The 27114-nt window shown below is 49.8% G+C and overlaps 6 protein-coding genes across 12 annotated transcripts in view; 2 read left to right on the top strand and 4 right to left on the bottom strand.

Annotated features, from left to right (window-relative positions):
• Window positions 1-57: 57 nt before the first annotated feature.
• acss3 (acyl-CoA synthetase short chain family member 3) lies at window positions 58-4489 on the bottom strand. The gene is made up of 15 exons (XM_088366251.1): window positions 4051-4489; window positions 3645-3789; window positions 3265-3453; window positions 2923-3057; window positions 2681-2821; window positions 2511-2591; window positions 2205-2452; window positions 2040-2143; window positions 1448-1543; window positions 1315-1378; window positions 1107-1188; window positions 876-998; window positions 709-808; window positions 462-637; window positions 58-391 (listed from the first exon to the last, which is right to left on the bottom strand). Exons 1-15 carry the CDS (start codon window positions 4326-4328, stop codon window positions 320-322), a joined length of 2034 nt encoding a protein of 677 aa, XP_088222377.1. The 5' UTR covers window positions 4329-4489; the 3' UTR covers window positions 58-319.
• On the top strand, window positions 1278-8582 carry lin7a (lin-7 homolog A (C. elegans)). Of its 3 annotated transcripts, none has more exons than XM_088366270.1 (10): window positions 1278-1569; window positions 2054-2467; window positions 3530-3662; window positions 5206-5288; window positions 5872-5998; window positions 6708-6826; window positions 6890-6961; window positions 7021-7230; window positions 7304-7516; window positions 7627-8582. In XM_088366270.1, exons 5-9 carry the CDS (start codon window positions 5959-5961, stop codon window positions 7514-7516), a joined length of 654 nt encoding a protein of 217 aa, XP_088222396.1. In that variant the 5' UTR covers window positions 1278-1569; window positions 2054-2467; window positions 3530-3662; window positions 5206-5288; window positions 5872-5958; the 3' UTR covers window positions 7627-8582. The 3 variants fall into 3 exon arrangements, with proteins under 3 accessions (XP_088222396.1, XP_088222395.1, XP_088222394.1); XM_088366269.1 differs by having other exon boundaries at window positions 2054-2215; window positions 2387-2467; window positions 5206-5998; XM_088366268.1 differs by having other exon boundaries at window positions 5206-5998.
• A 144-nt stretch (window positions 8583-8726) lies between these two features.
• Window positions 8727-27114, top strand: part of ppp1r12a (protein phosphatase 1, regulatory subunit 12A) — a 36393-nt gene continuing 18005 nt past the window's right edge. For all 4 annotated transcript variants that reach the window (XM_088367595.1, XM_088367594.1, XM_088367596.1 and 1 more), the window contains exons 1-6: window positions 8727-8785; window positions 9307-9451; window positions 15241-15309; window positions 22536-22600; window positions 26333-26579; window positions 26665-26728. The gene's annotated coding sequence lies outside the window, so the exon portion shown is untranslated. The remainder of the gene's footprint in view (window positions 8786-9306; window positions 9452-15240; window positions 15310-22535; window positions 22601-26332; window positions 26580-26664; window positions 26729-27114) is intronic.
• On the bottom strand, window positions 9796-11199 carry myf5 (myogenic factor 5). Its single transcript, XM_088366680.1, has 3 exons — window positions 10647-11199; window positions 10144-10210; window positions 9796-10073 (listed from the first exon to the last, which is right to left on the bottom strand). The coding sequence occupies exons 1-3, from the start codon at window positions 11064-11066 to the stop codon at window positions 9898-9900; spliced, it is 663 nt and encodes a 220-aa protein (XP_088222806.1). The 5' UTR covers window positions 11067-11199; the 3' UTR covers window positions 9796-9897.
• On the bottom strand, window positions 12469-13708 carry myf6 (myogenic factor 6). Of its 2 annotated transcripts, XM_088366719.1 has the most exons (3): window positions 13147-13708; window positions 12720-12813; window positions 12469-12663 (listed from the first exon to the last, which is right to left on the bottom strand). In XM_088366719.1, exons 1-3 carry the CDS (start codon window positions 13705-13707, stop codon window positions 12563-12565), a joined length of 756 nt encoding a protein of 251 aa, XP_088222845.1. In that variant the 5' UTR covers window position 13708; the 3' UTR covers window positions 12469-12562. The 2 variants fall into 2 exon arrangements, with proteins under 2 accessions (XP_088222845.1, XP_088222844.1); XM_088366718.1 differs by having other exon boundaries at window positions 12469-12813.
• Window positions 23293-24541, bottom strand: rps16 (ribosomal protein S16). The gene is made up of 6 exons (XM_088367603.1): window positions 24433-24541; window positions 24289-24340; window positions 23867-23968; window positions 23689-23785; window positions 23568-23615; window positions 23293-23488 (listed from the first exon to the last, which is right to left on the bottom strand). The coding sequence occupies exons 2-6, from the start codon at window positions 24334-24336 to the stop codon at window positions 23343-23345; spliced, it is 441 nt and encodes a 146-aa protein (XP_088223729.1). The 5' UTR covers window positions 24337-24340; window positions 24433-24541; the 3' UTR covers window positions 23293-23342.

A 27114-nucleotide genomic window follows, 5' to 3' on the forward strand; every position in this document is an offset into this window, starting at 1 on the left:
TGGGGAGCCCCAACGCACCACAATAGACAAAAAAATATGTTAAAAATGTAAACCATCCTAGTTATCCTTTTTTATTTTCACTTGAACTTGCATATTTTCATTTTATTTGAAATTGCTTGCATGTTATTGTAACTAACCTTTTACTTTCTGAACTAATAGATTTATTTTATTTGAACTTCATTTTTCCTTTTATACTTTTGCAACCTTTTTTTTTTTCTTTTATTTTTTTCATCTTCATCTTCAGGGCTGCCATTTGAACTCCTCCCTCACAACTGAACCGAAGCGAACGACCCTTGTGACTTGTTGCCCCGCGGCGAGTTCAGGCTGCGTGGGCCTTCAGAGTTTTCTCAATCTCCTTGAACACTTCAGGGTCCTCGATGGTGGGCGTGATCTGCGCAGAGGAATTTAAAGGTTGTCATGGTAACCTCCAATAGTCCAAAAGGAGTTGATGTTGGACGAACTTTGTACGGCTTCCCGTTAACCAGATTTTCCAACGAGGAGCGCGGGATCTTTCCGGAACGCGTCTTGGGAAGCCCGTGGACAAAAACGACCTTCCGGAAGGCGGCCACGGGTCCCACCGTATCTCGTACCAGCTTGACCGTCTCGCTCGCCACCTCCTCGTGGCACTGCTTCACTCCTGGGGGCACAAACAAGACTTATTCCGTCTGTTTTGGTGACTTACTTTAATTTTGTGTGCCCCCCCCTCACCATTTTTGAGCACGCACAAGGCAAGGGGAATGTGGCCCTTCAGAGGGTCCTCCAAGCCCACAACGGCGCAGTCAGCCACTGCTGGGTGCTGCAGAACCGACTGCAAAAAAAAAAAAATCAGCCACGTCCAATATGATGGACAAATCCAGATCCCAGCATTTCTGTACCTCCTCCAAGGCACCAGCTGACAGCCTGTGTCCAGCCACGTTGATGACATCATCAGAGCGCGACATGATGTACAGGAAGCCCTCCTTGTCCACGAAGCCGGCATCCATGGTGTCATAGTAGCCCTGGGAAGATATGAAGAGCTGCAGTTGGATGGATGTTTCATTTTCAAGTTGCTGCTAATAGTTTTGCAGGTTTTGTCCGCCAGAGGACGCCCTGGCAGCGATTCATACTGGGAATTTAGTGAAGTAGGTCTGCTTGAAAAGCTCCGAGTTCTGCCACAGGGACGACGCTGCGCCGGGCGGCAGAGGTAATCTACACACAGTCCACAAGTAATCTATTACTCACTGCATGATGGTCCAATTGTTACTTGCGAGTTGACACAAATTCATTCAATCGTGTCTTTCTGTGCTTCATGATGAAGAAGCCGAAGACGCTTACTTCACCACGATGTTTCCCAAAGTTCCGGGCTTCACCTGTCGCATGTGGTCGTCAATCACAGTCACTGCAAAAGTCAAGGCAATGTTTACGATCAATCGATTGATTTCTTTTCAGGGAGGCGTTGGAGCGGTACCGTCGTAGCCTGGCACGGGTTTGCCCGCCTGGCCCGCAGGGGGCGTCAGTGAGTTGCCCAGGCCGATGCACGTGGATGTGATGGAAGAGCCTGTCTCTGAAAGGAGAACAGAAACCATCTAGGTCTTTATGTCCTGCTCTCATTTTGTCCTCTTTGCATCCGGTTCTTTTTCCGTCGCGATTGACATTTAGCAGCGTGGGCGGGTGTGGAGCCGAGCGTTTTTAATTAAGGGCCCGACACAATGAAGATGGTTATCCGCCCGCCTTTTGCACATCAAAGCTCTGAGAACAGCTGGAAAACGCACGTGCGTTGCCCGGCAACACCGATGACATCAGCGGCCACCTCCGAAAATAGCACGAGGATTAATATCAGCCTTTAACATGGATGAGCAGCAAGTGGAAGAACCACTTGTGGCAAAATGATGGCCTCCAGATAACAATGCTCCATTTACTTTGGGTGGGGGGGGTCGCAATATTAGAGATGCCGTCAAAACCGAAGCTAATTCATTTCGAAATCTATACGATGACTCAAATAAGTCATGCACGATGTGTCAAAAAGCGCTTGTGCTGACTGTCCTTGTGAGTTTTTGTACCCGTTTGCCACCAGTGATCCAGCACGGGAGCCCCGAAACTCTTCTTGGCCCACTCCAGCGTCTCCACGTCGCAGCGCTCCCCCGCCACGAAGACGGCGCGCAGCCTAGAAGGACAGACACGGCGTCAAGCACGGCGTCAAGCGCCCAGGAGATCCCGCCCAATACCTGGGCAGTGGGTACGCTGCGGCGCATTGAGCGTGGGGGTCCCGCTGGCGGATGGCACGGATGGCGGTGGGCGCGGTGAACATGGCGGCGGCGCTGTGCTCGGACAAGACACGGAAGAAGGCGCCGGCGTCCGGGGTTCCCACGGGCTTGCCCTCGTAGAGGATGCTGCTGTTTCCGTGCAGGAGGGGGGCGTAGCAGATGTACGAGTGGCCCACCACCCAACCCAGGTCCGACGCCGCCCACCAAACCTGCCGCCGCCGCAGGTTAGCCTCCACGCTAACACACGCTCAACACAAGCTTACTTACTTCTCCGGGTCGAAGTCCGTAAATTTTGGACATGGTCCACTTGAGCATCACGGCGCAGCCGCCCGTGTCCCTCACCACACCCTGGCAGGAGAAAAAGGGATCGCAAATTTGGCTCGCATCTTTTAAAGAATATTTTGAAAAGATCATATAGAAGAGTCTGGTTGGTTGACCTTGGGCGTTCCGGTGGTGCCGGAGGTGTAGAGGATGTAGAGCGGGTGGTCCGAGGGGACGGGGACGCAGTCGTGGGGCCTGGCAGCCGCCATCTCTTCATCCCAGTCCAGGGCCAAGCCCCCCTTCATGGACACGTTCTCCTATCAGGACATCAAAATCACACTTTGATCCCAAATCCAAGAACATTCCGGTACTTGAGACCCACCCGTTTCAAATGAAAGCGTTAGGACTCGCTACACACCGTGTTGTCCCTGCAGTAGATGAGAACTTTGGAGGGCTTGTGAGCGCTGAGTTCCAAGGCCTTTTCCACCAGGGGCACGTAGGCCACCCGCCGGCCCGGCTCGATCCCGAATGAGGCGGTCACGATCATTTTGGGCTGCGGGGTTTGTATTTTCGACATAACGCAAAAGGTCAACAGTTTGTAAATATTTGTTTTTCTGACATCTTGTTGACTGAGGAAGTTAGCATGCAAAAGCTGTCGGACCCACCCCCCCGAGTTTGTTTGTTTTCCTGACATCTTGTTGACTGAGGAAGTCAGCATGCAAAAACCCTTGGACCCCGCCCTCCCCCCGGCGTTTTTCACCTGGGCGTGATCGATGCGCACCGACAGCTCTTTGGAGGCAAAGCCGCCAAAGATGAGGCTGTGCGGCGCGCCGATGCGGGCGCACGCCAACATGGCCATCATGGCCTGGGGCACCATGGGCATGTAGATGACCACCAGGTCGCCTTTGCCGACCCCGTTCTTCACCAGGACGCCGGCCAGACGCGACACCTGAAGCAAAAAATTGCAACTTGCTTCATGAAATGTCCGAAACTGACTCCTCTCTTTTTTTTTTTTGTCCAATCAGGTTTTAGCATCCATCTTGTCAATCTGATCTGATCAGGACCTTCACACTCTTGATGATGTCATCATTCTCGTGTCCCTTGATTGGTTGCTCGGAGCTGCGGTGGATGGAGCCTTACCTGTTCCTTCAGTTCCCGGTAGGTGATGATCCGCTTGGTGCCGGTCACGGGGCTGTCGTAGATGATGGCCGCCTGCTCGCCGCGCCCGTCTTCCACGTGACGATCCACAGCGTTGTAACACATATTTAGCTTGCCTCCCACAAACCTCATAGACCAAAAAAAGAAGATTAAAGTATATCGAGCACATCTAACAAGGAAAATATTGTTGTTGTTTTTTAGCATATTGTACAAAAGCATTAACTGGCATAAACTTCCAAAGAAATAGTTTAATTCGTTTAATTAGTTTAATTACTTTCATTTTATGATATGAACAATCCAAAAAGACAGTTTTGGGTAACAGACGTGTTATTGTTATGTGTTGGTGGTGCATTCACGTTCCACTTCCCAGCGTCGTTATTTTCCCTACCAGTTGGGGAACACAGGGTCCTCCACGTGCAATGTTTTGCTCCACGGTTCGAACCAGCGTATGTCCTGGCCCACTTCGGCCCAGTACTGCTCCGGCCGGTCCCGGGCCGTCGCGAAGGCTCGGGCGTAGCGCTCCGCTGCCGCCGCCGAGTCCACCACGTGTGCCTCACCCGCGCAGCCGCGTTTCACAGTTGCAGTTTTCCCTCGGACGCAAACGCCCCACAGGCGAGTCCCAAGGCTTCTGCTCCTTGTGCATACTTTCGAGATTTGCGCGTGCATATTTGCTGCTTCTTCTGCTACTTTTGAAAACTTTTGCTCAACCACGCTCACTCACTCAGCCACTCACATACACGCACGCAGACTTTTGGTAACGTCGGAGGATACCTGAGTGAACAATTCCTCCAACTTGCATCCTTAAGAGCCTGAACTTCGAACTGGATTTTAACCACGCCTTCTTTTCATAAAAAACACTTACGTCATGATTTAATGAGATGCCCTAAAAGTGAATTCATTCCTGAAGGGGGAAAAATTCCCCCGATACAAATCAGATATCATTCATATTAAATGTTTTAAAAACGCCAATGTTTACTTCACATTTTAAAAAAAATAACTCAACAAAAATACATTTTAAATGTACTTTTTTATTTACAGTGGGCACATGGGCTCCCTCTAGTGGGACACCCTAAGAAATCACCACCCGACTACATCGTAACTAAATGAAGCGCGGAAAACATCACATTCGATTAAATAAAAAATCCAATTTGATGGATCATCCTTGCAGAATGATGTCAAGAGCTCCAGACTAATCCAGATTGCCCCCCCCGCACACACACAACACACACACACACACTTTCCTTTCTGAGCCCTTCCAACTAATAACATGCATATCCACATATGGTGGAAATGTAATTAATATTCCACACCATGCCATGCGAAACTGGAAGCGAGCGAAGCCTGAGGGTTGTTTACCTCGTGCACTACACGATCCGTCCACTAGAGAGCGCTATATCAGACAAATTATTTTTCTCCGCTTTTGATTGAATAAGTATTCGACTGGAAGCATTTAGTGATGTTTTAATTATGAAATGGTGTAGGAATAAATGTTTTAATATCCATGATGACGTTCTCTTGGTGGACGAGCTTTCCTGTCTTTCAGATGGAGCTGCTGAAATCCCTGCCTAGCAACAAGTGACATCACCAGGAATTTAGTCAGGAATCTTTCACGCGTTTGCAGACTTGGTAAACTTCTCCTTGGTCTCATTGCAAATGACAAGCAACTTGGTGAATTTCAAACTTTTTCCCTAAAACCCTCCAAAAATGCGGAGATGGATGCTTCGGTCCAGAAGGCACGTGAGAGGTTTTTGCTGTGTGTAAAGACATCAACATGAGGATTAATGCCTAAGAGCTTAAGTTGATGACCGTCAACCTCTCCTCGGATGGGAGGATGTGCGACCGAGGGATGGATGGATGATGGACGGATGGATGATGGGAGGATGGATTAGCTCAGAGTTAAGCTTTTGCACGTGAGGTCGGCGACCTGCATGTGATGGAGTCGAGCATGTGGAGCAATCGTTGACGTCCTCCACTGCCAATCAATAATGCCCATTATTGTCACCATGTCACGTTTTGTTCACACGTACAAATAAGCCACTAACATTGTGAATGCAAATACAGTGAAATAATATTTATTTGTATTAGGTCATTACGGAACGAGTAGTTACAACTTTATATTTCTGTTCTCTTTTATTCGCTCTCGCTCTCTCGCTCTCTCTCTACTTCACTCCCTCCCTCCCTCTCGTTTTTTTTTTTTTTTTCTCGTGAGCTGGTGCAGCGTGCATCCATTCATCCATCTATTCGGCGCTCGCTCGCTTGCTCGCCTCCAGCGCTCAACCTTTTCCGTCATCCAGCTATGGCGACGGTGCTCCAACAGCCGCTCACTCTGGATCGAGGTAAGGAGCTTCTTCCTGCTCAACACGACGTCATTTTTGATAACCACGTTGAAAGATTTCCTGCGTTAACGTCGTGATTCTGACGCGCCATCCCAATGTTGCGTTCAAGTGCTGGCATGCACGATGGGGCGTTCGCGTGCTCTCACGCGACGGTTGTTATTATGATTACGGTGCTATCGTTGTTGTTATTATTCATATTATGTAACCTGCGCGCGCACGCGTGCTAGCAAGGCGTGCTCGCGTGTGTTATATTTCTAAATGTTGCATTTTGCAATGTATTCTTGTGCCCTGTACCATAAACTGAGCTTCATAATTACCTTTATTTATTATGTTCCATTTATTTGCTTCCGTTTTTTAAAAACGCCTCCCTGAAATGTGTCGTTGGCGGAAAGCAGATCCAGCGGCTGTTCCGCGCAAAGCAGGCGTAGACTATAAATACATTTATGATTCTCATTTTGCAACTCGACAGTCACGTGGAAGTAGTTGGTCCCACGTCAGGAATATTTTCCTCCAGGTTTGAACATGTTTAAGAAGACAACTCCTGAAAATTGATGCAGCAACTCAATATTGTGCGAATCAAAAAAGGAGATTGAACGTTGAAGGAGACGAAAGTTTTGAAAAAGTTCGTAGCAATTCATCGTGCCTCGTTTGCCATTGTTGGGAAAGACGTAAATAATGAAAAGCTCACACTCTCTCTTTCTGCCCGCAGATGTCGCCAGGGCCATCGAACTGCTGGAGAAGCTGCAGGAGTCGGGCGACGTTCCAGGTTACAAGCTGCAGTCGCTGAAGAAGGTCCTCCAGAGCGAGTTCTGCACGGCCATCCGCGAAGTGAGCAGCCCATCGAGTGAAGCGGGCTCGTTGCGCCGGCCTGACTGACTCTCTTCTCCACAGGTGTACCAGTACATGCATGAAACCATCACCGTCAACGGCTGCCCGGAGTACCAGGCCAGAGCCACGGCCAAGGTAAGAAGAAGTTCTGCCTTTCGATTGAGTCGGGTCGTCAGCGTCTCCTCCCCACGCAGGCCACGGTGGCCGCCTTCGCCGCCAGCGAGGGCCACTCGCACCCGAGGGTGGTGGAGCTTCCCAAGACGGAGGAAGGGCTGGGCTTCAACGTGATGGGCGGCAAGGAGCAGAACTCGCCCATCTACATCTCCCGCATCATTCCCGGCGGGGTGGCCGAGCGCCACGGTGGCCTCAAAAGAGGCGACCAGCTCCTGTCCGTCAACGGCGTGGTGAGTTCCACTCGTGCGGGAAAAGATGGAGAAATATTTGTGCTCGGTTCCTCCCATTTTCGGTTGTGTGCAGAGCGTGGAGGGCGAGCACCACGAGAAGGCGGTGGAGCTGTTGAAGGCGGCCAAGGAGAACGTCAAGCTGGTGGTGCGCTACACGCCCAAAGTGCTGGAGGAGATGGAAGCGCGCTTCGAGAAGCTGCGCACCGCCCGACGCCGCCAGCAGCAGCAGATGCTCATGCAGCAGCAGCAGCACAACATGTCCGCTCAGCAGAATCACACGTCGTAGGTGAGGCGCTTCAAGGTGGCTTTGAAGCGGCCATCTTGGACTCCGATTTTCCATCGTTGCTTGATGACCTGCCAGACAACTGCTCTTTCTTCTCACGGTCCGTCCGGCAGGTTGTTCCAGAAGAAGAGAAAATAAGTAGGCCCATGCCACGTCCGCCGGACTTCTTGGAGGTGCCGAGCGATCCCAAGTTCTCGGAGTGAGGTGGACCGTCCCGTCAATCCCGGCGTTTGTTCCCGAGCTGAAAAACGAAGCAAGTATTTTGTCGCACATTTGGTGCTTGGGAAAAGAAAAGAACTTTTACCTTTTGTCTTCTCCTTGTTGTCTTTCTTTCAACTGACCCATTTCTCCATCACGCCTCACGGTGCTTGTGTAGGAATATTGTTTTTGAGGCAAACATTTTTTTTAATGGTAGCAAAAAGTTCTGTAGCGTTAGCAATAAACAGCCAAGCAAGTGTCAATGAAATTAATTATTTGGATTACGAACTATTACTCATTGATAAATATGGATCTATAATAGGAGCAAACATGGAAACGTTTTTTCCTCAACAAAGGATTTAATTTTAAAACACTTCCCTTCCTTTTGTGCAATAATTCTCTTCGACGAGGCGAATGTCACATGAGATTGATCTTTATTTGTCATAGTTATATTTATGAAGAGAGTTTTATTGTTCCCTTTGTGTGTTGACATATATGGAAGATCTTTACATTGTGCAGATGGTGTGGCTGTTGATAGTATGACAATCATTGCTGGTAAAAATGTGGAATGTTTTTCCTTGGATACAATAATCCAGTGTTCCTTGTTTAAACAATTCATTTTGTGAGTATGTTTTTTTTTTCTTGTCTTCTGGCCATCCCAAACCGACCAAAAAACATAAGAATCTATACTTTATTCCCACATTTTGTAATATTCATAATTGGTTACTTTTTTTCAAGTGCAACACGTGACACACTGCCAGATTTGTACGAGTCATAATAAACGTAATACATTTGGGGGGGGTCACATTGCATTGTTTTCTATCTTGAAATCATTTAAACAAATAAAACATAAGACGTTGTTGATATGCAATTGCTATATTTGTATAAATAAATCGATGTGCTTGTGTACAGTGAACACAATGGTCTTGTTTTCACTTTATTACACAGAATCTGTCGATCACGTACCTACACTCCTTGCCACAAGAGGGCAGCAAACTAGCACACATACACATTAGCAGCCGCAAACCAAGCTAACTTCCGTCGCATCACCGGATGTCGAAGACCCCGCCAAAGGTAATGCCAATTACTCATATTAATCGTCCTTTGATACGAAGAATATGGCTCACTTGCAATGTTTACTGCGTCTATCAAAACAACGACAGCACTACATTACTTTATGGTAATTTAACTCAAAGTAAACTTAACTTGGCAAAGTTAAATAGACATAAGAACGTCGTCGTGTGACTAAGCTCACATCCGGGTATTTCTCATTGGTCAAGCGAGTCAAGTGCATTAACAACATTCCACGATGGGGAAAAAGTTTCTAGCTAATAAAATATATATTTTTAAAGATAAAGTTAAACCATAATTGAATTGGTGTTTTTTATTCGATGAGCCAAGTGACGGAAATCGGTAGAAAGAATGAAGGGATGGAAACACGTCCACCTGGTGGCTTACTGTGATACTACAATCAGTCGGTTTTTGAATAATAGACGATCCAATAGGTGAGTTGTTTTAAAAAAAAATAATAATAAAAAATATGTTTAATGCAAAGTTGTTTCATATTCATACTAATCCAGGTTTGTTCAACACAGGCCTGACATTGGAGCCATTCCTGAGGATGACATGTCTCATGGAAAAATGTCATGGCTGACATTTAATGTTGCGCATAAAGTTCGGGAGGTCAATGGAACTCAATCCGCCGCCTGGAATGCCCGCCGTTGCCCGTCCGTGCCATCGGTAAGTCCGAGCCACATCGGCGTGTGTGTTTTTGAGCAAACAAATGTTATCTATTGTTTTTCAAGTAGTGAATCCTTTCACACAAAGACCCCCCCCCCCCTCCATCTCACCCATCCTCCCTCCCTATCCAACAATACGTGCTATTAAAGGCCATTTGCTCTCTGCTGTGAATGTGTTGATGGGATCATCAAGGGTGTTGATGATGACTCACATTTGGGCGAAAAGAACAAATAAGTATACTCGGCCCCCCCCCCGAACCCCTTAACACCTCTTCAAACACACAGGGAGGCTAAAAATTTGTCAATTTCTTTGATTTTGACACCAATCACACCAAGTTCTCAGGTACAAAAGCAAATATTTAATGAGTGTGGCAATAAATGAGCATTTAAATGTTATATTTACAAGTTTGTCGTGTACTGTTCCCCAAAACCGCCGCAGCGAGCTCCTCACAGGACGTGGTAGACGGGGCTACCCGGCGTACACGGTTGCGAGTCGCTCGTGTTGGTGTGGGGCGGGACGGCCTGGGTGGGTCGGCGACCCAGATGGGGCGTGGACAGTCGGTCCACGATGCTGGACAGGCACTGCAGGCTGGACACACCCGCCATCTTGTCCGACAAACTCTCTGCAGGGAGATTGTTGTTGTTATTCATCAGGTGAAAGAGCGTGCTGAGATGATGCGGAGGTGCTCTCACCGTTCCTGACGTAGGGATAAGTGCTGCCGTAGTTGAGCTGCTGCCACACTGGACTGCTGCTGTCCGGCTGGAAGAAAAAAAAGCAGAATACATAAATATTTCTGCCCTTCCTAAGATAGTGGAGAGCCTAATAAATCCTGGGCTGGTAGGGTGGGGGGGGTGCGCCTTGAAGCCCAAAGCGGGGCAGCGAGGGCTCCTTCCTCCCCTTCCCCAGCGTGGCCAATCGATTGAGCCGCAGCGGCTTGTGCTAGACGACACGTTCTCCTTGTAAATCTGTGCCCGTCCCGGCAGAGGTGCGCCACTCGAGAGGTCGAGCTCGTCGTAAATGTCGAGAAACCCCAAAACCTTTCTTGAAGGAAGATTGTTATCGAAGAAGTGGAAGTTTGAGATCATTGAGATGCGAGGGCCAGACGATTGTAAAAATAACCATTTTTCCTGACCTCGGTAACGTGAACTCAAAAGACGTCCAACGTGCTCCACGTGGTGGTGCGCGGGGTTCTCACCGTGCCGTCGGAGCAGCTGGACAAGGGGCTGGCGGGTTCGGAGCCGCTGTAGTAGTGGTCCACCTGCTCGCGCAGGAGCTCCTGCAAGCTCTCGATGTAGTGGATGGCGTTGCGCAGGATCTCCACCTTGGGCAGGCGCTGGCTGGGGTTGGCCGAGGTGCAGCGGCGCAGGGCCTCGAAGGCGTGGTTGACTTTCTTCAGCCGCCGGCGCTCTCGCATGGTGGCGGCGCGCCGGCGGTCCACGAAGCTGGACTTGCGCTTGCAGGCCTTGCAGGCCCACTGCAGGCAGTGGCCCGGCTGGTGCGGCGGCGCGCCGGGCGCCCGCACGTGCTCGTCCTCGTCCGAGTCGTCCTCGGCCAGCTGGAGGGCGTCCGGCGACGCGGCGGCGTAGTACAGCTGCGACGGGGAGAAGATGTCCATGTCCGAGCTTTGGGGAGCGCAGGCCTCTTCTGAGGGATGTGAGGGCTCCGCTGCCCACGGGCCCCCCTTTTATGCCCCAGGGCCCACATTGGCCAGATCTAATTACCGTGGCCCATTAGCCCCGCCTCTCCCGTGCCCTGTCCTGCCTGCTGACATTCCCACATCTGCCCTTGCTGATCTTTCCCCACTCGCGAGCCTGCCCCTGCTCCTCAACAAGCTTGCTCGGCCACTAATTGCACTTTGGAGGAATCCAAAATGTCACACGTTGCCCCATGCGCAGGCCAATTAAGCGCTCGCTCGGCCTGTCGCCGTAGAGAGACGGGCAAAAATGGAGTTTCCCGGATGAAGAATCATTTTGTCACCAGTACGCGGGTGCCGCTTTAGAGCGCGGCACGTTGCAGCTGCGACGCAGAGGCGTCACATTTCAAGCAAACGGGCCGAGGTGTTAGCGCCACCTTCCTCACGCCGACCGGCCACACTCCTTCCACTTCCACGCAGCACAAATGGCGAGCGGCGCTTCCAAACGCCGTTTGTGTTGGCCCCCATTTCCTACACCAAAGCACTTGGACTCCAAAATTGCAGATGTTAAAATCCAGCAATTTTGAAAAAAAAAAAAAAATCTATCGCTCGAATTGATTTTAGAATGCACAAATGTGTCAGATTGGCGGGAGAGAGAAAGAAAGTGGCCGTCGTGTTCTCGCGCTGTTGACAGTCACACGGCAACATTGCGGTATCTCGCACAATGTGTCAAAGCATTTGTCTCGCCTCTCTGGGAACTGCGCGCACCTAAAAAAACACAGCGACACCCCCGAATCGTTCCCGCACAGCTGACGAACACATCGGCGGCGGCGGCGATCCAGCGCGTGTCGCGGCTTGGGAATGAGAAAGGGGCGAAGCTTAATGAGACCAAAAAGTAACCGAGTTTTGAGCGGGGCTTGTGCGCATGCGCGTTGATGACAAGGCAGCCGGCTTAATGCGCGCGCGTTGTTGGTGTCAAAGGTCAGGGGTCATGTTGCTAACATTTGTTAATATTGCACATATTAGATATTTTAAAAAAAATAATAAAACACAAATTTGAAATATTTATGAGATGGTCAAAGTTGAATAAGGGTTTACTTTGTATGGTAAGTTAGATTTTAATGTCACTTTAATTTATTGTCATTTTTTTATTTAAAAAAAGTCATGAGCGGGTGAGCAAAGTGGGTGAAGTCGAGGTCCGGTCAGGGGGAGTGCGGAGCACCATAAAAAAATCAAATCACTGTTGGCGCTATCGGGTTTCTTGTGTCTGCTCGCTGCTCAAAACAGCTCACACACCAAACCCGTGTTGGATGCGCTCATTCAAAAGCAACAGGCTTTTTTCAAGATGAAGCCATTTATTTGTATGTGTAAATGAGTACAACGGCTTCCTAAGTTTGTCCTCACTCCATTATAAAATAAATACATCTGAATTCTGACACTTAGAAAATATGTACACCAGGATAGGGAACTCTGGGAAATTATTTTTCCGAAGCGGCAGCCTTTCCGCCGCCGCTGCTGATGCTGTCCACGATGGAGGACAGGCGCAGCAGGCTGCTGGACGCCGACGACTCGCCGGACCCTGGAAATAAAAACTGTGAGAACTAGTCGTGGCGGAAAACCTTAGCCGCTCTTTACCTTCCCTCGGGTTCGCCGATCCGTCGCCGGAATGGTCGGCCGCGTCGGTCCAGGTCTCGCAGGATTTTTTCCAATGGGTTGCCGAAGCGATCGCCTGGAGATGCAACCCGATATGTCAATCGTGGAATGAACGTAACGTTGGCGCCACACAAACAAATCAAAAACGTCACAGTATTGGACTTTCTTGATCTCTCGGCTGCGTTCTCATCTCATTGCTTGTGAAAAGCAGATTGTTAGCCAGCTGGCTATTCATGTTGGACTACCGCCTCTCTCAATTGGACCTTCAGCTTTAAGTCACGGTGCTTTTGTCTTTTCCTAACTTCTCATTTGAGGTCACTTTCTTCTTCTTTCCACTTCATTATGACATCACCAGGCATGGAAACGCATTAGCCGTCATGCGGTTAGCACGTTAGCCCGGTCCCCTTACAGCGTCTCGTTCAGCGGAGCGCTCCTGCTCGTCCAGGCCGTGCAGGAGCTCCTGCAGCCTCTCGATGTAGCCGATGGCGCTGCGCAAGATCGCCACCTTGGGCAGCCTCAGGTTGGGGTTGGCCACCGTCTTCTTCTTGAGCGCGTCGAAAGCCTCGTTGATCTTTTTGAGGCGCCGGCGCTCGCGCAGCGTGGCGGCCTTGCGGCGGTCGGCGGGCGCCGACTTCCTCTTGCACACCTTGCAGGCCCACATCAGGCAGCGGCCCTCGCAGTGGGCGCGCAGGCCGGGCGGCGCCAGCACGTGTTCCTCGTCGCCGCTGTCCTCGCCCGTCTCGGACGCCGTCCGGTCCCGGCCGGGCGAGGGTGGGCTGTCCTCGTCCTCGGCGGCGGCGCGGTACAGCGGCGACACGCCCGCTATGTCCAGGTGCTGCAGCGCGCCATGTTCACTCTCGTCCAAGTAGCGCAAATCGCTAAAGAGGTACGCGTTGGTCTCGAAAAGGTCCATCATGTTGCGGCGGTGGCGACGCGGCGTGTGCTTGCTCCAGCGCCGCTGCCGTGGCATTTAAATAGCCGCGACACTCGGCACCCGCCAGGCTTATATATAGAAGGTGAAACTTGACCCTGCGGCCATCTTTTTTTTTTTTTTTTTTTTTTTTACTTTACACAAACACTGTGTGGGGAATACACACACGCCATACTTAATGTCACCTCACGTTTCACAACAGGTGCGGCAAACACGGAATATTTTCGCTAAACTCCCCGCTATCAAACAACAGCCGTGCCAGTTTAATTCGGATCGAGTCTAATCCGAGTCGAGCGTGAACCCAAAAAAAAAAAAAAAAATCATAGTTTTACTGCCTGACCTTGTGTGATGTCATAGTGCTAACTAGCATTAGTTGCTAGCCAGCTGTGCTGTTTCTTGCCTTGTAAACAAAACAAAGGTGAACTGTTGCATCTCTCACAAACACTAACTTGACCTGGCCATGAAGGCCAATTGTACGCTTTTTAGCACACATCTGGCGTGGAAATGGAGTCACGCTTGTATTGTGGCAGCCATTTTGTCACGTTGAGAAAATGCTGAATGACATTAAAGTTCAAAATGCGTAAAATACATTTGAATAAGTTATGATCACATTTATAGTATTTGTTAGTAATTAGTTCATTAAAGTATATTCATTCATTTTTCATTTGAGTAAAATGGAACAAAATATTGTGATTTAGTCAAATGTTGACCTGCCCCCAGTTCAGTGCTAATGTTAGCTCCAAGCCGACGCCTCACAAAAGAAACTCCATTTCTGAATATTTTTGCTTGAGATGCTTTTTTTAACCTAAATGTATTGTTTCCTCAGCCTCCCTGCCACGGCCCCCCGATCGCATCTTCTTGCCAGCGAGCTACTGTGCCGTAAATTCAGCATTCGCGTCAGGGGGGGGTTGCGGGGGTGCCGAAGCTTCAGCTGTCAGGGAGAATCATGACATATCCCGGGCGCAAAGTCAAGCAGGCCTCTCCGAGCGTAAATCTGTCCCACGGCCCCCCCAAAAGTCGTCAAACATCACAATTCTAACGCTACAAATACTTCTCGTCATGCATGGACTGCTTCTTCTTCTTCTACGTCTTCTCTTTGTAACGCAAGCGTAGCGAAGACTAACGATGCAAATCGTACGATCTGATAACCAAATAAATTCATGCAATTGACGTCGCCATTCATTTCCATAGCAGGACTAAGTGATAGTAAAAACGCAATTGTTTTGTTTTGTATGTGTGTGTTGCCTCCAGTTGGGAGCCACTTAGTGGCAGTGCTGACACGGACACTCAGCAGCAGACTTGTTAATGAACGTGAACTTTGGGACAACCCCCCCTCGCCCTGCAACCCCCCCCCCGTCCGCTTTCCCTTCCCGACAGGACGCCCATCTCCGGGCGGGCTCGCACACACCTGGGAAATAGATCGGGCGGGGGGGGCTCATGATGTTAAGAGGGGCCACGGGAAAAGTGAGCTCATCTCAATAAAGATAGCAACTTTTAAGCAACAATAAAAAAGACATGTTTATAACACGCAGAATGAAGATCTTTGCTGACATATGCTTTTCTTTCCCGTAGGAATCTCCTTTAATTGTCTCTTTGTTGGTTTGGATGTGCACTGGGACCTCAACACGGTTGGAAGGACCCGTAAGTACTGTCACTTGACTCTCACCGGATTGAAAATCATTTTTAATCTTACCCGGCGTGATGTTCAAAAAGATGCAACCTGTCTTGCTCAAGTCTGCAAGTGCAAGCTAGCTAAAACTCAAACCCAAAACAAAAGCAAGCGCCCCCTTCCTTCTTAAGCTAAGCTAACAGACGGCTCCTCTCACTCGTGGCCCGAGATGGCGGCCGACGCGGCAGGCTTGAGTTTCAAAGGCGGGTCGGGTAGGGAGGCCCCGATGGGCCTGGTGGGCCTGGCGGGGTGGGGGTGCCTTCAAAGTGCAAACGGCTGAGGTTTGTCAATTAGCGGCGAGGAGGAGCCGGCCGCTAACTCTCCGTGAGCTGGCGGCGTTGGCGTTATGACTCAATCGCGTGGTTCTGGCCAATGGCCGCCGGGGCTAATTAGCGACGGGACGGCAGCTGCCGGGCCTTTCACCTTGTCTCTTCGAAGGACCGCTCTCGTAATAAAAGCCGGGTATCGCCGTTGACTTGTCAGTGAGCCGCGCTCGCATCCTGATTGATTTTGTCTTCATTTGGGAAAGTGACGGATTAGTAACCCCCCCCACCCTCACCCCCAGCCGGACTAATGTGGAGTCAGCGGGCAGACGATAGGCCATCTCGTCTGACCCCGCCAGCCAACCTCCCGTCTGGAGGCGCTTCCACCAAAAAAAGAATCCCGTTGGCCTTTGATGTCACGAGACGATCACGAACTTTTTAAAATTAGTCCCCGAATTGGCAAGCGGAGGGAGCTCCTCTGCCAAACAACAAAGCGGATGGCGTTACCAGATAAACATCAGGCTTTTTTTTTTTTTTTTTTAATGCCAGTGGCTCCAAAGAGAATCTAACGGGATATTGATGGATGTGGGCGCTGACATCATGTGGCGCGATGGCCCGCGTTTAAAACAACACATAGCAAAGCCGCGCCACGGTGGGTAAAGAACACGGACCTTTGTCACCCGAAACCGCCGTCTGATCCCCGCGGACGCTCCGCCTTGATGCTTTCTGATGACCCGGCGTGACTGTCTTTAATTGCGCTTCTTTGGAAGGAACTTGATGACAGATTGATATCGGCTTCATCACAACAATAAGAACCAAAGCTCAAAATCAGAAACTTAAAAAAAAAAAAAAAACATTGCTTACCGTGTCAACCCATATGCCAATTCATCAGTTTGGATTATTTTGAAAAAAGCCGTAATATAGAAATGTTGTTTCGAATTGCAGCAACATTTGATTTGCTAAAGTTAGCTTAGCTTCGAGTTTGCTTCCCATTCATTTGAAGCTAGCAAGTTACAATTCATTGCGCTCGTCTCGACGAAAAGGCCTAAAGTTGCACTGCGATTGTGTGTGCTTGTGTGCATGTGTGTATTTTGACACAGGGTTGAATTATTTTCAACAGGTTGCTTCCTCAAAAATCATCCGGAATAACGTTACTGTCCAAACACATAATGGGTAGCCGTTGTGCGCTCGTTTGTGTGTGTGTGTCTGTCACGCATTTTCATTTATTCCAGAGGTGTGAAGCACACACACGCACGCACACACACACGCACGCAGACTCCGAGCGTGCCTGATGCCCAACATTTGAGCGGGCGTGAAGGTCGGCGCCACCTGTTTGATACAATAAAAATTCTAGTGTTACCTCTGTGGATGTTATTGGAGCTTGTGTTTCAGGATGTGCGTGCGCGCCTGTGTGTATGCGTTTATGTGTGTGTGCACGTAAAAGCAGTGCAGGTGCACGCAAGGAAAAAAAAAAGTCCCTCTGCGCTTTTTATTGACGTGCTGAGAGATAACGCCGATGTCAAATTGGCATTCCGCATTCTCGAAGCATTGTTTGGTTTCGACTTCTATTATGGAGCTCAACGGAGCAAGAACGAGGAATCCAGCACCGAGTTGGCCGAGCGAGAGAAGAAGCAGCCCCCGTGCTGCTGGAGTCTGCTCTTTAATGACTTAATCCAAGTTCACTCTCCTTTTGGGTCTCTGCCAGCCAGCGTAATCCCGGCTGGCCCGATGAGAGCCCGGAGATGACCTCACTGTTTGCTTTCACGGGGTCCCCGCGGACGCCACCGGGAGCGAGTGGGGTTGCTTTCTGGGGAGGGGGGTGGCGTTGGACACGAGGGTCCGCAGGGAGGACGGTCGGCCAGAGCTCCTGTTACTGGAGGCTTAGTCACGCTGCGGGAAACTGATGTGCAGCGGCCGCAGCTCGCGTTGCGCAATATCAGTCCCGATATACAAATTGAAAAAGGACAAAAACACGTATTGGTCGACCCGTTGTATTGTTTGTGGTGTGAGAGACCACACGCGGAGCCAACGGGATGCCGCTCGTCCCGCTTGCCATTTGGAAAGGGGGGGGGGGGGGGTCCTAATGCCTCGTTTCACACTGTGCGCCGCGTCGGCGGCTGTGGCCCGCCCGGGACCACCTCGCCGCCAAATGACCTGCCGCTCAGGCTTGGTGTTGGGAGGGGCGGCAGGACAGGTGGGACCCCCCGTACTTAACGTGGACCCCCTGGAGGGATGGTTCCACATTAATGGTGTCATGAGAAGAAGAAATGTCGCCCTGTTTTTTTTTTTTAAGTTGTCTGCTAGCAAAGATTAGAATAATTTCATTGCATCTCCCTTCAGCGCCCGCCGGCTACAAAAGGATGCACGCGGCTGACAAACAGCCAACGTAAACAACTTGGCTTCGTTTTCTCTCCTTGCCACCCACAGTTAAAGCCGGTGGGGATCTCAACGCCCGCCCCCTCAAAACCCCCCACCCCTTCCACACCCCCATCCCATCCCCAGCTAATCACCATAGCCGAGACTGGCGCTACAAGCCCTAAACCTCCTTTTGGCTCGCACTCAAAAAGTCTCCAGTGTCACTTAAAAGTGCTATTGTTGTTATTTCCCACTTTCCCACAATGCATCCTGTTTTGGACCCTTTGCCCTCCCCCCCCCCCCCCCCCCATCCCCATGTGGACATTCTTTCCATGAGTAAGTTTGACTCATTTCTTCACGCTTCTCCCAAATGATGATCAATAGTCGGATGGAGTCATCGGGGCGCTCCTCCTCTTGAGCGCCACGCGGGGAGCAAATGAATCACCCGAGTCCCAGCGACGTTGCGCCGGTAGCAGGGGAGGGGGGGGGGATTGCCCCCCCCTCCGTGTGGTCGTTTGTAGAAGGCCGCATGCTCACCTGCAACAACACTCGGCCAAGTGCCGCGCTCGCAAACGTAAACGATGGCACGTAATGATGGCTTCTTGTCTTGTGATGGTCAGCGTTGATCAATATTTAGAAAACAAGTCATCAGCAGTCGTTGCTCGGTTGTTTTTGTCAGTAATGTGCCTCTCTTTGCACTTTGCATCTTTTCTTTTATTTATTGATGCCTTAGCCACTTGTGCTATTTGTCCTTCCCCAGCTGTTTGCTCTCCTGAGGTAAATGGCGATAAATCAGACAGTTAATCTGCCGTGTGTTTGTGTGTATGTGTGTGTGTGTGTGTGTGACTCACTTTTGAGATGGGGGGGTGCTCTTTACCTCCATTGGTTACAGAGCATCCATCAAGTACTCAATGAAGGCTCAACAGAGAAGTTCCCTGTAACCTCGTCATCACCCCTCGACCCCCACCTCACCCTTCTTCCTCCCGATGCCTCCGCGTCGTCCCGTTCCATTCGAAGCAACAATCGTGTCACGACCGTCGTAGCTCAGACAGTCCTCGCCGCGTCGGAAAGGCGATCCGAGTGCCCCGTCGTCCATCATGTAACCTAAACTGGAGGTGACTCTGCCGCGATATGACGCCTGACAGCAAATCATCCGGCGGGGGGAGACACACGGCTGTGCAAATTCCACGCTCGCTTCCTTTAGACGCTTTTACGCAAACTTGCTCCGCCAAACCCGTTTGGTCATGCTGCCCCCCCCCCCCTTCGATTATTGCAACTTTAAAAAATTCAAAAAGAAAAGCAACATGACGACAGTCTGCTTGGAGTTTTGCATCCCCCGAATCAAAGCAAAGGGTGTTGGGAATGTGATAGCTGGGGGGAAAAAAAAGATTGTTAGCGGAGCCAACTCCGCAGCGGCGGTGGCTGGCCCGGCCTGCTTAGGCCGCTCCATTCAAGTGAAATATCAGATGGGAGGACTAACACCGCTCCCATGACATCATGGGTGTTTTGGCCAAAAAAATAAAACACAATCTCTGGCGCTAAAAGCATCCGCTCGCCATGTGCGGGATTAACGGCAAACGTAATTTTTCTCACGTTCCGGATGATGCGGCTTTAACCTTTTGTGGAGCGCTTTTGAGTTGTCGCTCAGGTGGCGTGTGGAAGCAGATGTGACCCCCCCCCCACCCCCCCCATCCATACAGATGTGCATCCACAGTGACAGCAACCCCCAAAAAAAAAGTACAAAAAAATCCTTCCACACCTTGTTGGCAGGACCGGAACCTTCTCGTGTCTCTTCGGGGGTGGGCCCCGTTTGACTCATGAGAGGGGTCAAGACCCTCGCCGCAAAACGCTTCCTGTTTCTGCCGAAGCCGCCATCGCTCCAAATGACACCTGGTAGGATTGAGGCAAATGATTCCCACTTAAAATACAATCAATATCAATATTTGAAACAAAAAAATGGAAGAAAATTTGGATCTCGGTTTGGAATGTGAAGGACCGATTGTCCTTTGTCCCCCGAGGAACTCAATCGCCGCCGCTCCCTGACCTCCCGTTGACGTCTGTGGCATTCTGATTTAGGAAGATCTTAAAATCAGGAGCTGTCTACTTTTGACGGGATGACGAGCGCGTATCCGTGTCTCGCCCCCTCCCTCCCCTCGCCCCTCAGAGGGCCTGTAAATCTGGACACTTTACTGCAGAGAGGGCAGGAGGGAGCGCACCCCCCCTCGCCCGCGCTCGCCTCGCCCTCGCCCGACGTAATCCCACCACTTCCTTTGGCCCGGCTCACGCCGCTAATGCATTTTGTGTAACTAACAGCCGTTGTTTCCCGATTGTCACGCTTCCATCACGTCGGATAAGGTGTTGGGAGATCCAGATTATTTATATATTTCCCCCAAAAAATCTCTTCTGGATACCAGGAAGACTCCTTGGGGGTCTGTTGTCGCGATACTTTTTCGATAGATGCTTTCATTGAGCTAAAGCTATATGTCTTTCAAGGCTAACGCTATGCTAATGCTAAACGGGGCCGATTGCAATCTAAAATTTTTGTAACTTTTTACGGGCAACAGCGGCATGACTAGACGGATCTGGGAAGTTTCCAATCAAGTCTCCCATCTGGCTATGACGGCAATGATTTGAAAACGTAAAAAAAGAGAGAAGTCCAGGCTGGCAGGAGAAGGTCTGGAATTGCAGTTAGGACTAACATGAGCGCCATCGGGTGATCCGGCGGCTCAGGGGGCCAGGTGGGACGCCTCGACCTGGGGGCCCCCCGCTTCCGTCACGCTCGCCCCCAAATAAGAACACATGGGTGTCGAGTGAGAGCCGCAGCGTTTTTTTAATCCGCCGCGACGGACGCCGATGGCACGGCGGGGCGGGCGGGGCTGTTTGGCGGCAGTCGCGGGGCAATCGATTCGCGGCCCTTGTAACATTCTGAGCCACGACGCTGCTTAGCGGGGCGGCGCGGGGGGTCCCCGCAACAGGTTGTCAGGAGGCTTGCCAAGAAGTCCCATCGCACGCATTTTAGCCGACATTTGACGGCTCGTTAAATGCTTCGTGCTGGAAATTGGGAGAAATGCTGTTTCCTGGCAGAGTAGCAACTGCAAACATTTTTTTTTTGGGGGGGGGGGGGGAATTCATTCATCCCCAAAATGATCACATTTGCATGTATTCAGTCCTACCAGAGCCGTAGAGATGTTCTCAATAGCGTTCTCAGCGTCACTGAAGTGTTCAAAATCATGTTGGAAGCAAAGAGCGTGACCAAAGAGGTCAGGTCAGAAAAGGAAAAAAAAGGCTCAACGGAAAAGAATCTCAAGTTTAATTTAAGGCCGCGTTGTCCGCTCCTGCGACCAACCCATAAATCGGAATTTGTCAGAGTGCAACGTTCCAATTAGAAGCTCGTCAAAAGCGTACTCCTTTAATGGCAACAACAACAACACGCAGTGAAAGATAAGCGGCGCTCTTCAAAGCGTGTCTGGCGTGCCGCCTCGGATCCTGACCGGACACCCTGACCTTCCAGAGTGAAGGTCGGAGGTCGGAGCGCTGCGGCCTTGAGCTGAGGTTAAAGTTCGCCGGGTGCGTGACCCAGCGATTGTGTCGGGGCGTCACAGTCCGGCTCTCGCTTACCCTTGAGTGACCCGACTCGCCCCGAACGCCGGCCGCCGCGATGTAATTGATACGCGGCAGTATCGGGAGAAATTGCAGAGCACGTTCGCTTCTCCGATGGCCTCAATTTTGAAGGGACCCAAAGAAGCCTCCAATGCTTCTTCCCTTTTTTCAAAATATTTGTGAAAGTTGAGTTCAAGTGTAGACTAAACGGAACCGAGGAGTGATGTCCCCCGACTGCGCTTCGGACCCGATAACAGGCGAGACAAATCACTCATCGGTCGGTTAGTTGCGGTAACCGCGGCAACACCGAGCCGTAAACGTCGGCCATGTTGGATCGGGGGCCCCTCGCCGGGCAATGAATTGAAGCTGGCGATGCATTCGAGTGCAGTCGGTCAACTCGGGTTCCCGGTTTTCACTCTTAAAAAACACTTGTCATCATCCACCATCTCGTGAAATTTTTTTCATGTGTCTTTGCGTGTTGATTGCGTGTGTGCGTGTGTGCCCAAAGTGCAAGTGATGACAAAATGCATCCTGGCCCGGCACCTCGGTGTTTGCGAGCCGAGGTGTTAACAGAGGAAAGGCAGGCGTCCGAGAAGGAGTCAAAATTGCCTTCGTTGGCAGCATTTTTTTTTTCTTTTTGCGACGATTGCGAGAGTCGTCGACGTCGGGCTTCGTAACGAGCCGTGACGTGGGCAGCTGCCGTGTTAAACGCTCATCATGGGCCAGTGACGCCTCACTCGACACTTGTGGGACGTTTACGGGGATACGCCGCGTCAGGCGCTGAAATGTCCCAAATCAATTGTTACGCTCACAAATCCCACACTGACTTAATTTGTTGTTTACACTTTTTGTTAGCTATTTATTTAGTGTTTTAAAATATTCCAGGGAACAAGGATGCTTGGGAAAGTGGTTCAAAATAGAGTGACCAAAGCAAAATGACTTGTTTCGAGCAAAATGGCTGACTTGCTGTTTCTTTCCAGGCACGCACGTTCCTTTAGACCTGTTCTTCCCGCCGCAGCCTCCATGACGGTGTCCAAGAGAGGAGGTAAGTGTAAACAGTGGTAAACAACAGTCACGGTGGGGGGGTGGGCCTCCCTGCTGGGTTGATTATTGGGAGGGCTGTAAACAGGACTTTTTAGAACAAATCTCGCAGCCACCTCCTCCAGCAGCAACATCTGGCCATCAGCTCATGATGAAGCCTGGCCAAACTGTTGCGCTCGAGGGACACTTTGGATTTATAGAATGGACAAAAGTGGAGTGTAAAATGTGCTAAAGAATTATTTCAAATAATTATATGAATATTTATAGTTTTTAAAATATACATATTTAGATGTATGTATACTTAACAGTTGACCCAGTTTGTTACATAAATGATAAAAATACTTATTTTATGTATTTAATAAGTCATTCTCATTTGTAATTAATCACCTAAAATAGATTTTTTTGACTATGTATATATATATGATTCAAGTATTTTTAAAAATGTGAGTGACTTAAATGAATGCGACACATTACAAGACACTTGATCCTGTCCTTTGTCGCCCTCTGCTGTCGAATCGTTGGAAGTGCTATACACCAATACCACCATCAATATGGTTTTAAAATTCAAAACGACAGCACGTTTAAGTTTCACACATTTGATCTCAATTCTAGAGTAGGCAGTGTGGCTCGCGTTCTTTAAGTATTTTACTAAAATAAAAAATCGTGCTGCCAGTGCAAATGTGGACAGATTGCCACTTTTCTGGGGTTTACATCCACTTTTATTACTATGAAAATGTTCAAAGCCTTTAACGGTAGGACTTCTGGTAGCGGGCGCGAGCTCCGGGTCCACCGAACTTCTTGGACTCGCAGCGACGCGGGTCGGCAACCAACAGGGTCCTGTCGTACTGGATCAGGATGTCCTTGATCTCCTTCTTGGAGGCCTCATCCACATCTACCGAGAAGAAAGACACAAAATGTCCTTAACTGTAACTGGTGGGAGAGAATGACACCTTGTGTTGTCATCGACTTACATTTCTGATAGTATGCCACCAGGGATTTGGAGATGGCCTGACGGATGGCTGGAAGGCATAAAAATGACAATTAACGTTCGCCGAGTTCAAGATATGAATCTTGTGGCTTCTTGGTGCTTACCATAAACCTGCGATACATGTCCGCCTCCCTTGACTCGGACTCTGATGTCCACTCCAGCAAAACGCTCCTTGCCCAGCAGAAGCACGGGCTCCAGAAGCTGCACGAGAAATGGGGTGACAACCATGTCAATCTCACATGAAATTCAAAATTCACATTTATGTCCAAGCGGCTTGCTCACCTTGTACTGGAGGGTGGCGGGCTCCACCATCTCCAAGGGTCTGCCGTTCACTTTAATCAGGCCATTGCCTCTCTTGCAGTGGGCGACTGCAGTGGCGGTTTTCTACGAGATGACGGGGAAAAAAAAAATATATATATATATACACAGTATATAATAATACAGGACGACCACACTGCGTAGCCGACTAGTAGCTAACATAGTCAAATACCTCGTAATAGCTTCAATCTTGCCTACAGTAAGTACGTGTTATCGTGATTTAAAATAACAAATACTCGCGAGTTCAAGCAATTGATAAACAGCATGACAATGTTATTCAATACGAAAGAACTTGTCTGATGTTAGCTTTGCGAGCTAATGGTGCCCAGGCCACACTGGCTTCGTCACATCGCCACACGTGAACCCGTTTCATCCCTTTTACTTACTTTACGCCCGAAAACCTGGACAGATTGCAGGGGACCTTTAGCCGGCATGTTTCTGGAATACACAGGACACAGTGTTTATTTTTGGAAAGGGGACAAAAGTGGCTTATTGGGGAGTTAGCAGCACGCGAAGGTGGCGGACATTACCGTATTCAGCTCGGTTGCCGTACGGAGAGAGCGACGGGGTTTCACGGGCGGAACATCAGGGGCTGTTTCGCGATGGTTGGAGCCCATTTGCGGCCAAGCTTTGCGACAGTTTCTCTTGCTGTACAGTATCTCCATCGCCCCTACCACCCGACTATATACTGTACCGAATGAGAAAAAAAATTGATGTATTTCTTCTTTCTTACCGTGCACCATTTATAGTTTCCATTAATCTACTTTTACTATATTTTTACTTGTTTCTACAAATGGTGACGTAATTCTCGACTGTCGTTTGTGCAGTAGCGCCATCTAGCGGTGGTGAAAGGGAATGCCATTCATTGTCCAAGCAGCCTGATGCTCAAGTTGTCTCATCAACCACAAGCTGACTTCTGAAGGAGAGCACTGATGACAAACCATTTGCTGTGCCGGAATAAATCAAAACAAGCTCTCACGCTGTGGTTTGTCCCAACTTGATTGCAAAGCTCACGGCGCGTGCTTGCTCCATAAATGCCGATCCTTAGACGGTCAGTGTGGATGCCTAAAAGTAAACACACGAGTCGTGACTACCCACGGCATAACAATTACTGACGACAGTAAAGCCCTCAAACGTTCATCAAAATACTGTTCCAATCCCGCCCCAATAGGTCTTTCTCTCCTCCCTCATCATTTGCATAGGAAGCGCGTTGAAAGCTCGCTGTGTTTCTTGAGTGGCAAGTTCACCTCAGAGTCCAGACATCCTCTTGAAGTCCGCCATCACAATAATAACATTTTCAAAAAGACAGCGTTTTAGTCTGGCTGTCAAAAGTAGTCAATAAAGAGCGCGCCATATATGAGCATTTCCTCGCCGGCCGGCCTTATGGAAACACATCACCTGAAGGCGAGACCCCGCTGACCCCGGCCTGTCACAGCGCCGTGAGCACGAGACAAACGCGCCGAGATTTAGTGCGGAGGAGATGCCGTTCCCGGCCCACTGCCGCCGCTCCTTTAACCATAATAGGCCAGCGGCGAGCGGGGGGGAAACGTGTTGCCGGTAATTGAAGTTCACCCGGGAGAGCGCCCGAGCTTCTGTGAGGTATACACCGGCGCTGTTGCCGCGGCAACCCGGCCGGGAGAACTCTTGTGGGTTCAGCGGGCGGAAAAGTCCAGCACGGGATTGATGTCAACGCGCTTTGCCTTTTATATCCCTTACGGATGAGCCTCAAAAGGCTTTGGCCTTTTTTCCACCATAAAAAAAAAAGTTGTGCAAGTTAAAGTAAGACTACCATAAATCACTCCAAAATGCATAAGTCAAAATGAGAATACCGTAAATCAGCCCAACAATTAAGCAGGCGAAAGTCGACAACTGTAAATCACCTCCAAATGTGCAAGTGAAATGAGACTACCCCAATATCGCTTAAAAAAAATCCATGAAGTGTATCAGCAATTGTGCTGCTTCAACACACACACACACACACAGTACTTCCCCTCTGTTACTGTCACTCGCCTCCTTCACTTGTTCCATCGCTCTTATTTTCCATCATCTTTCTGCCAGTGCGTGTGTGTGCGTGGGTTCAAGGGTCACAGATGACTCAGTGGGTTGAAAATGGGGACACGGCATCAAAGCTCTCATTTCGCTTCCACTCTTATTGTTATTCTCGCTCGACGCAATTGTGCAACTCGGACGCGCGCTACGTTTAGCGCGAAACAAAAGTAGCCAAAAGACGGCGGCCATTTTGTCTGTGTGTGTGCGGGCGTTTGTCTCCCAAGAGGAAAGGCTGGGAAGCGCGGCAATGGGAAAGTGGGCCAGCGCTGTCAGGCCTCCGCCGGAGAGCTCCTTAAAAGGCGTGGAGAGATGATGTCGTGGACTCTTTCCTCCCGCGCACCCCCACCTTGACGTGTTTTTTTTTTTTCTCCCTCCTTGCAGTCTTGAGCCAAACTCATCATGCAGAGAGAGAAGAAGAACACAAATGGGGCTGCTGATGACTTCACCCCGCTGCGTACATCGAGAGCTGTTATGAAAGATGAGATGAGGCTGGCGTGGCAGAGAAGGACGCACGATGAGTAGCCCGCGCTCACTTGTGCTTGCGGGCAACCAATCAGATCACATCCTGCCTCCGCACGTTTCCCCACTTGACATTTTGTCGTTCCAAAGTGGCCAAACGGGTACTCAGGTGACTCATAAGTCAATTGGTGTCATCGTCAGCGTCATTGATTGCTGATTTTTTTTTTTCTTTTCTGCCCATATGTGACCTAAAGAAGCCATTGCAGCTTGACGGACACCAGGTTGTGAAGCTTCAAGCACTGCTTTGCACCTATCAAGGTGAGCGCCCACCACGTAGTATGTGCGTGTGCGCGTGCGTGCGTTATCCGCAAGCCATCTGCTGTTATCCGGGGAATGCTGCGCGCACACTTTATGTACATATATGTAGCCTGGCTATTTTTAGCATTCCACCACCACCGCCTCCTCCTCCCCCTCCTCCTTGGTGAAGATCTGGATAAATGTGCCATTTTTGTCGCGGATAAGCCCACGAAAGATCATTATTTCAAATATCTAAAATAGAGATTAGAAATTGTATAAATAAGATGATGAAACCGAAACATGGAAAAAGGCGTTTTTGACTGCTTTGATTTGTGCTTGTTTTGATTGGAGCTGAAAAGCAAAGCAAGTTGCGCTGGAAGGCCGCCGAGCCCACACACACTTGCACA

This window comes from Syngnathus floridae, chromosome 22, assembly GCF_059516105.1.
Source record: "Syngnathus floridae isolate MCC-2025c chromosome 22, RoL_Sflo_1.0, whole genome shotgun sequence".
Lineage (NCBI taxonomy): Eukaryota > Metazoa > Chordata > Actinopteri > Syngnathiformes > Syngnathidae > Syngnathus > Syngnathus floridae.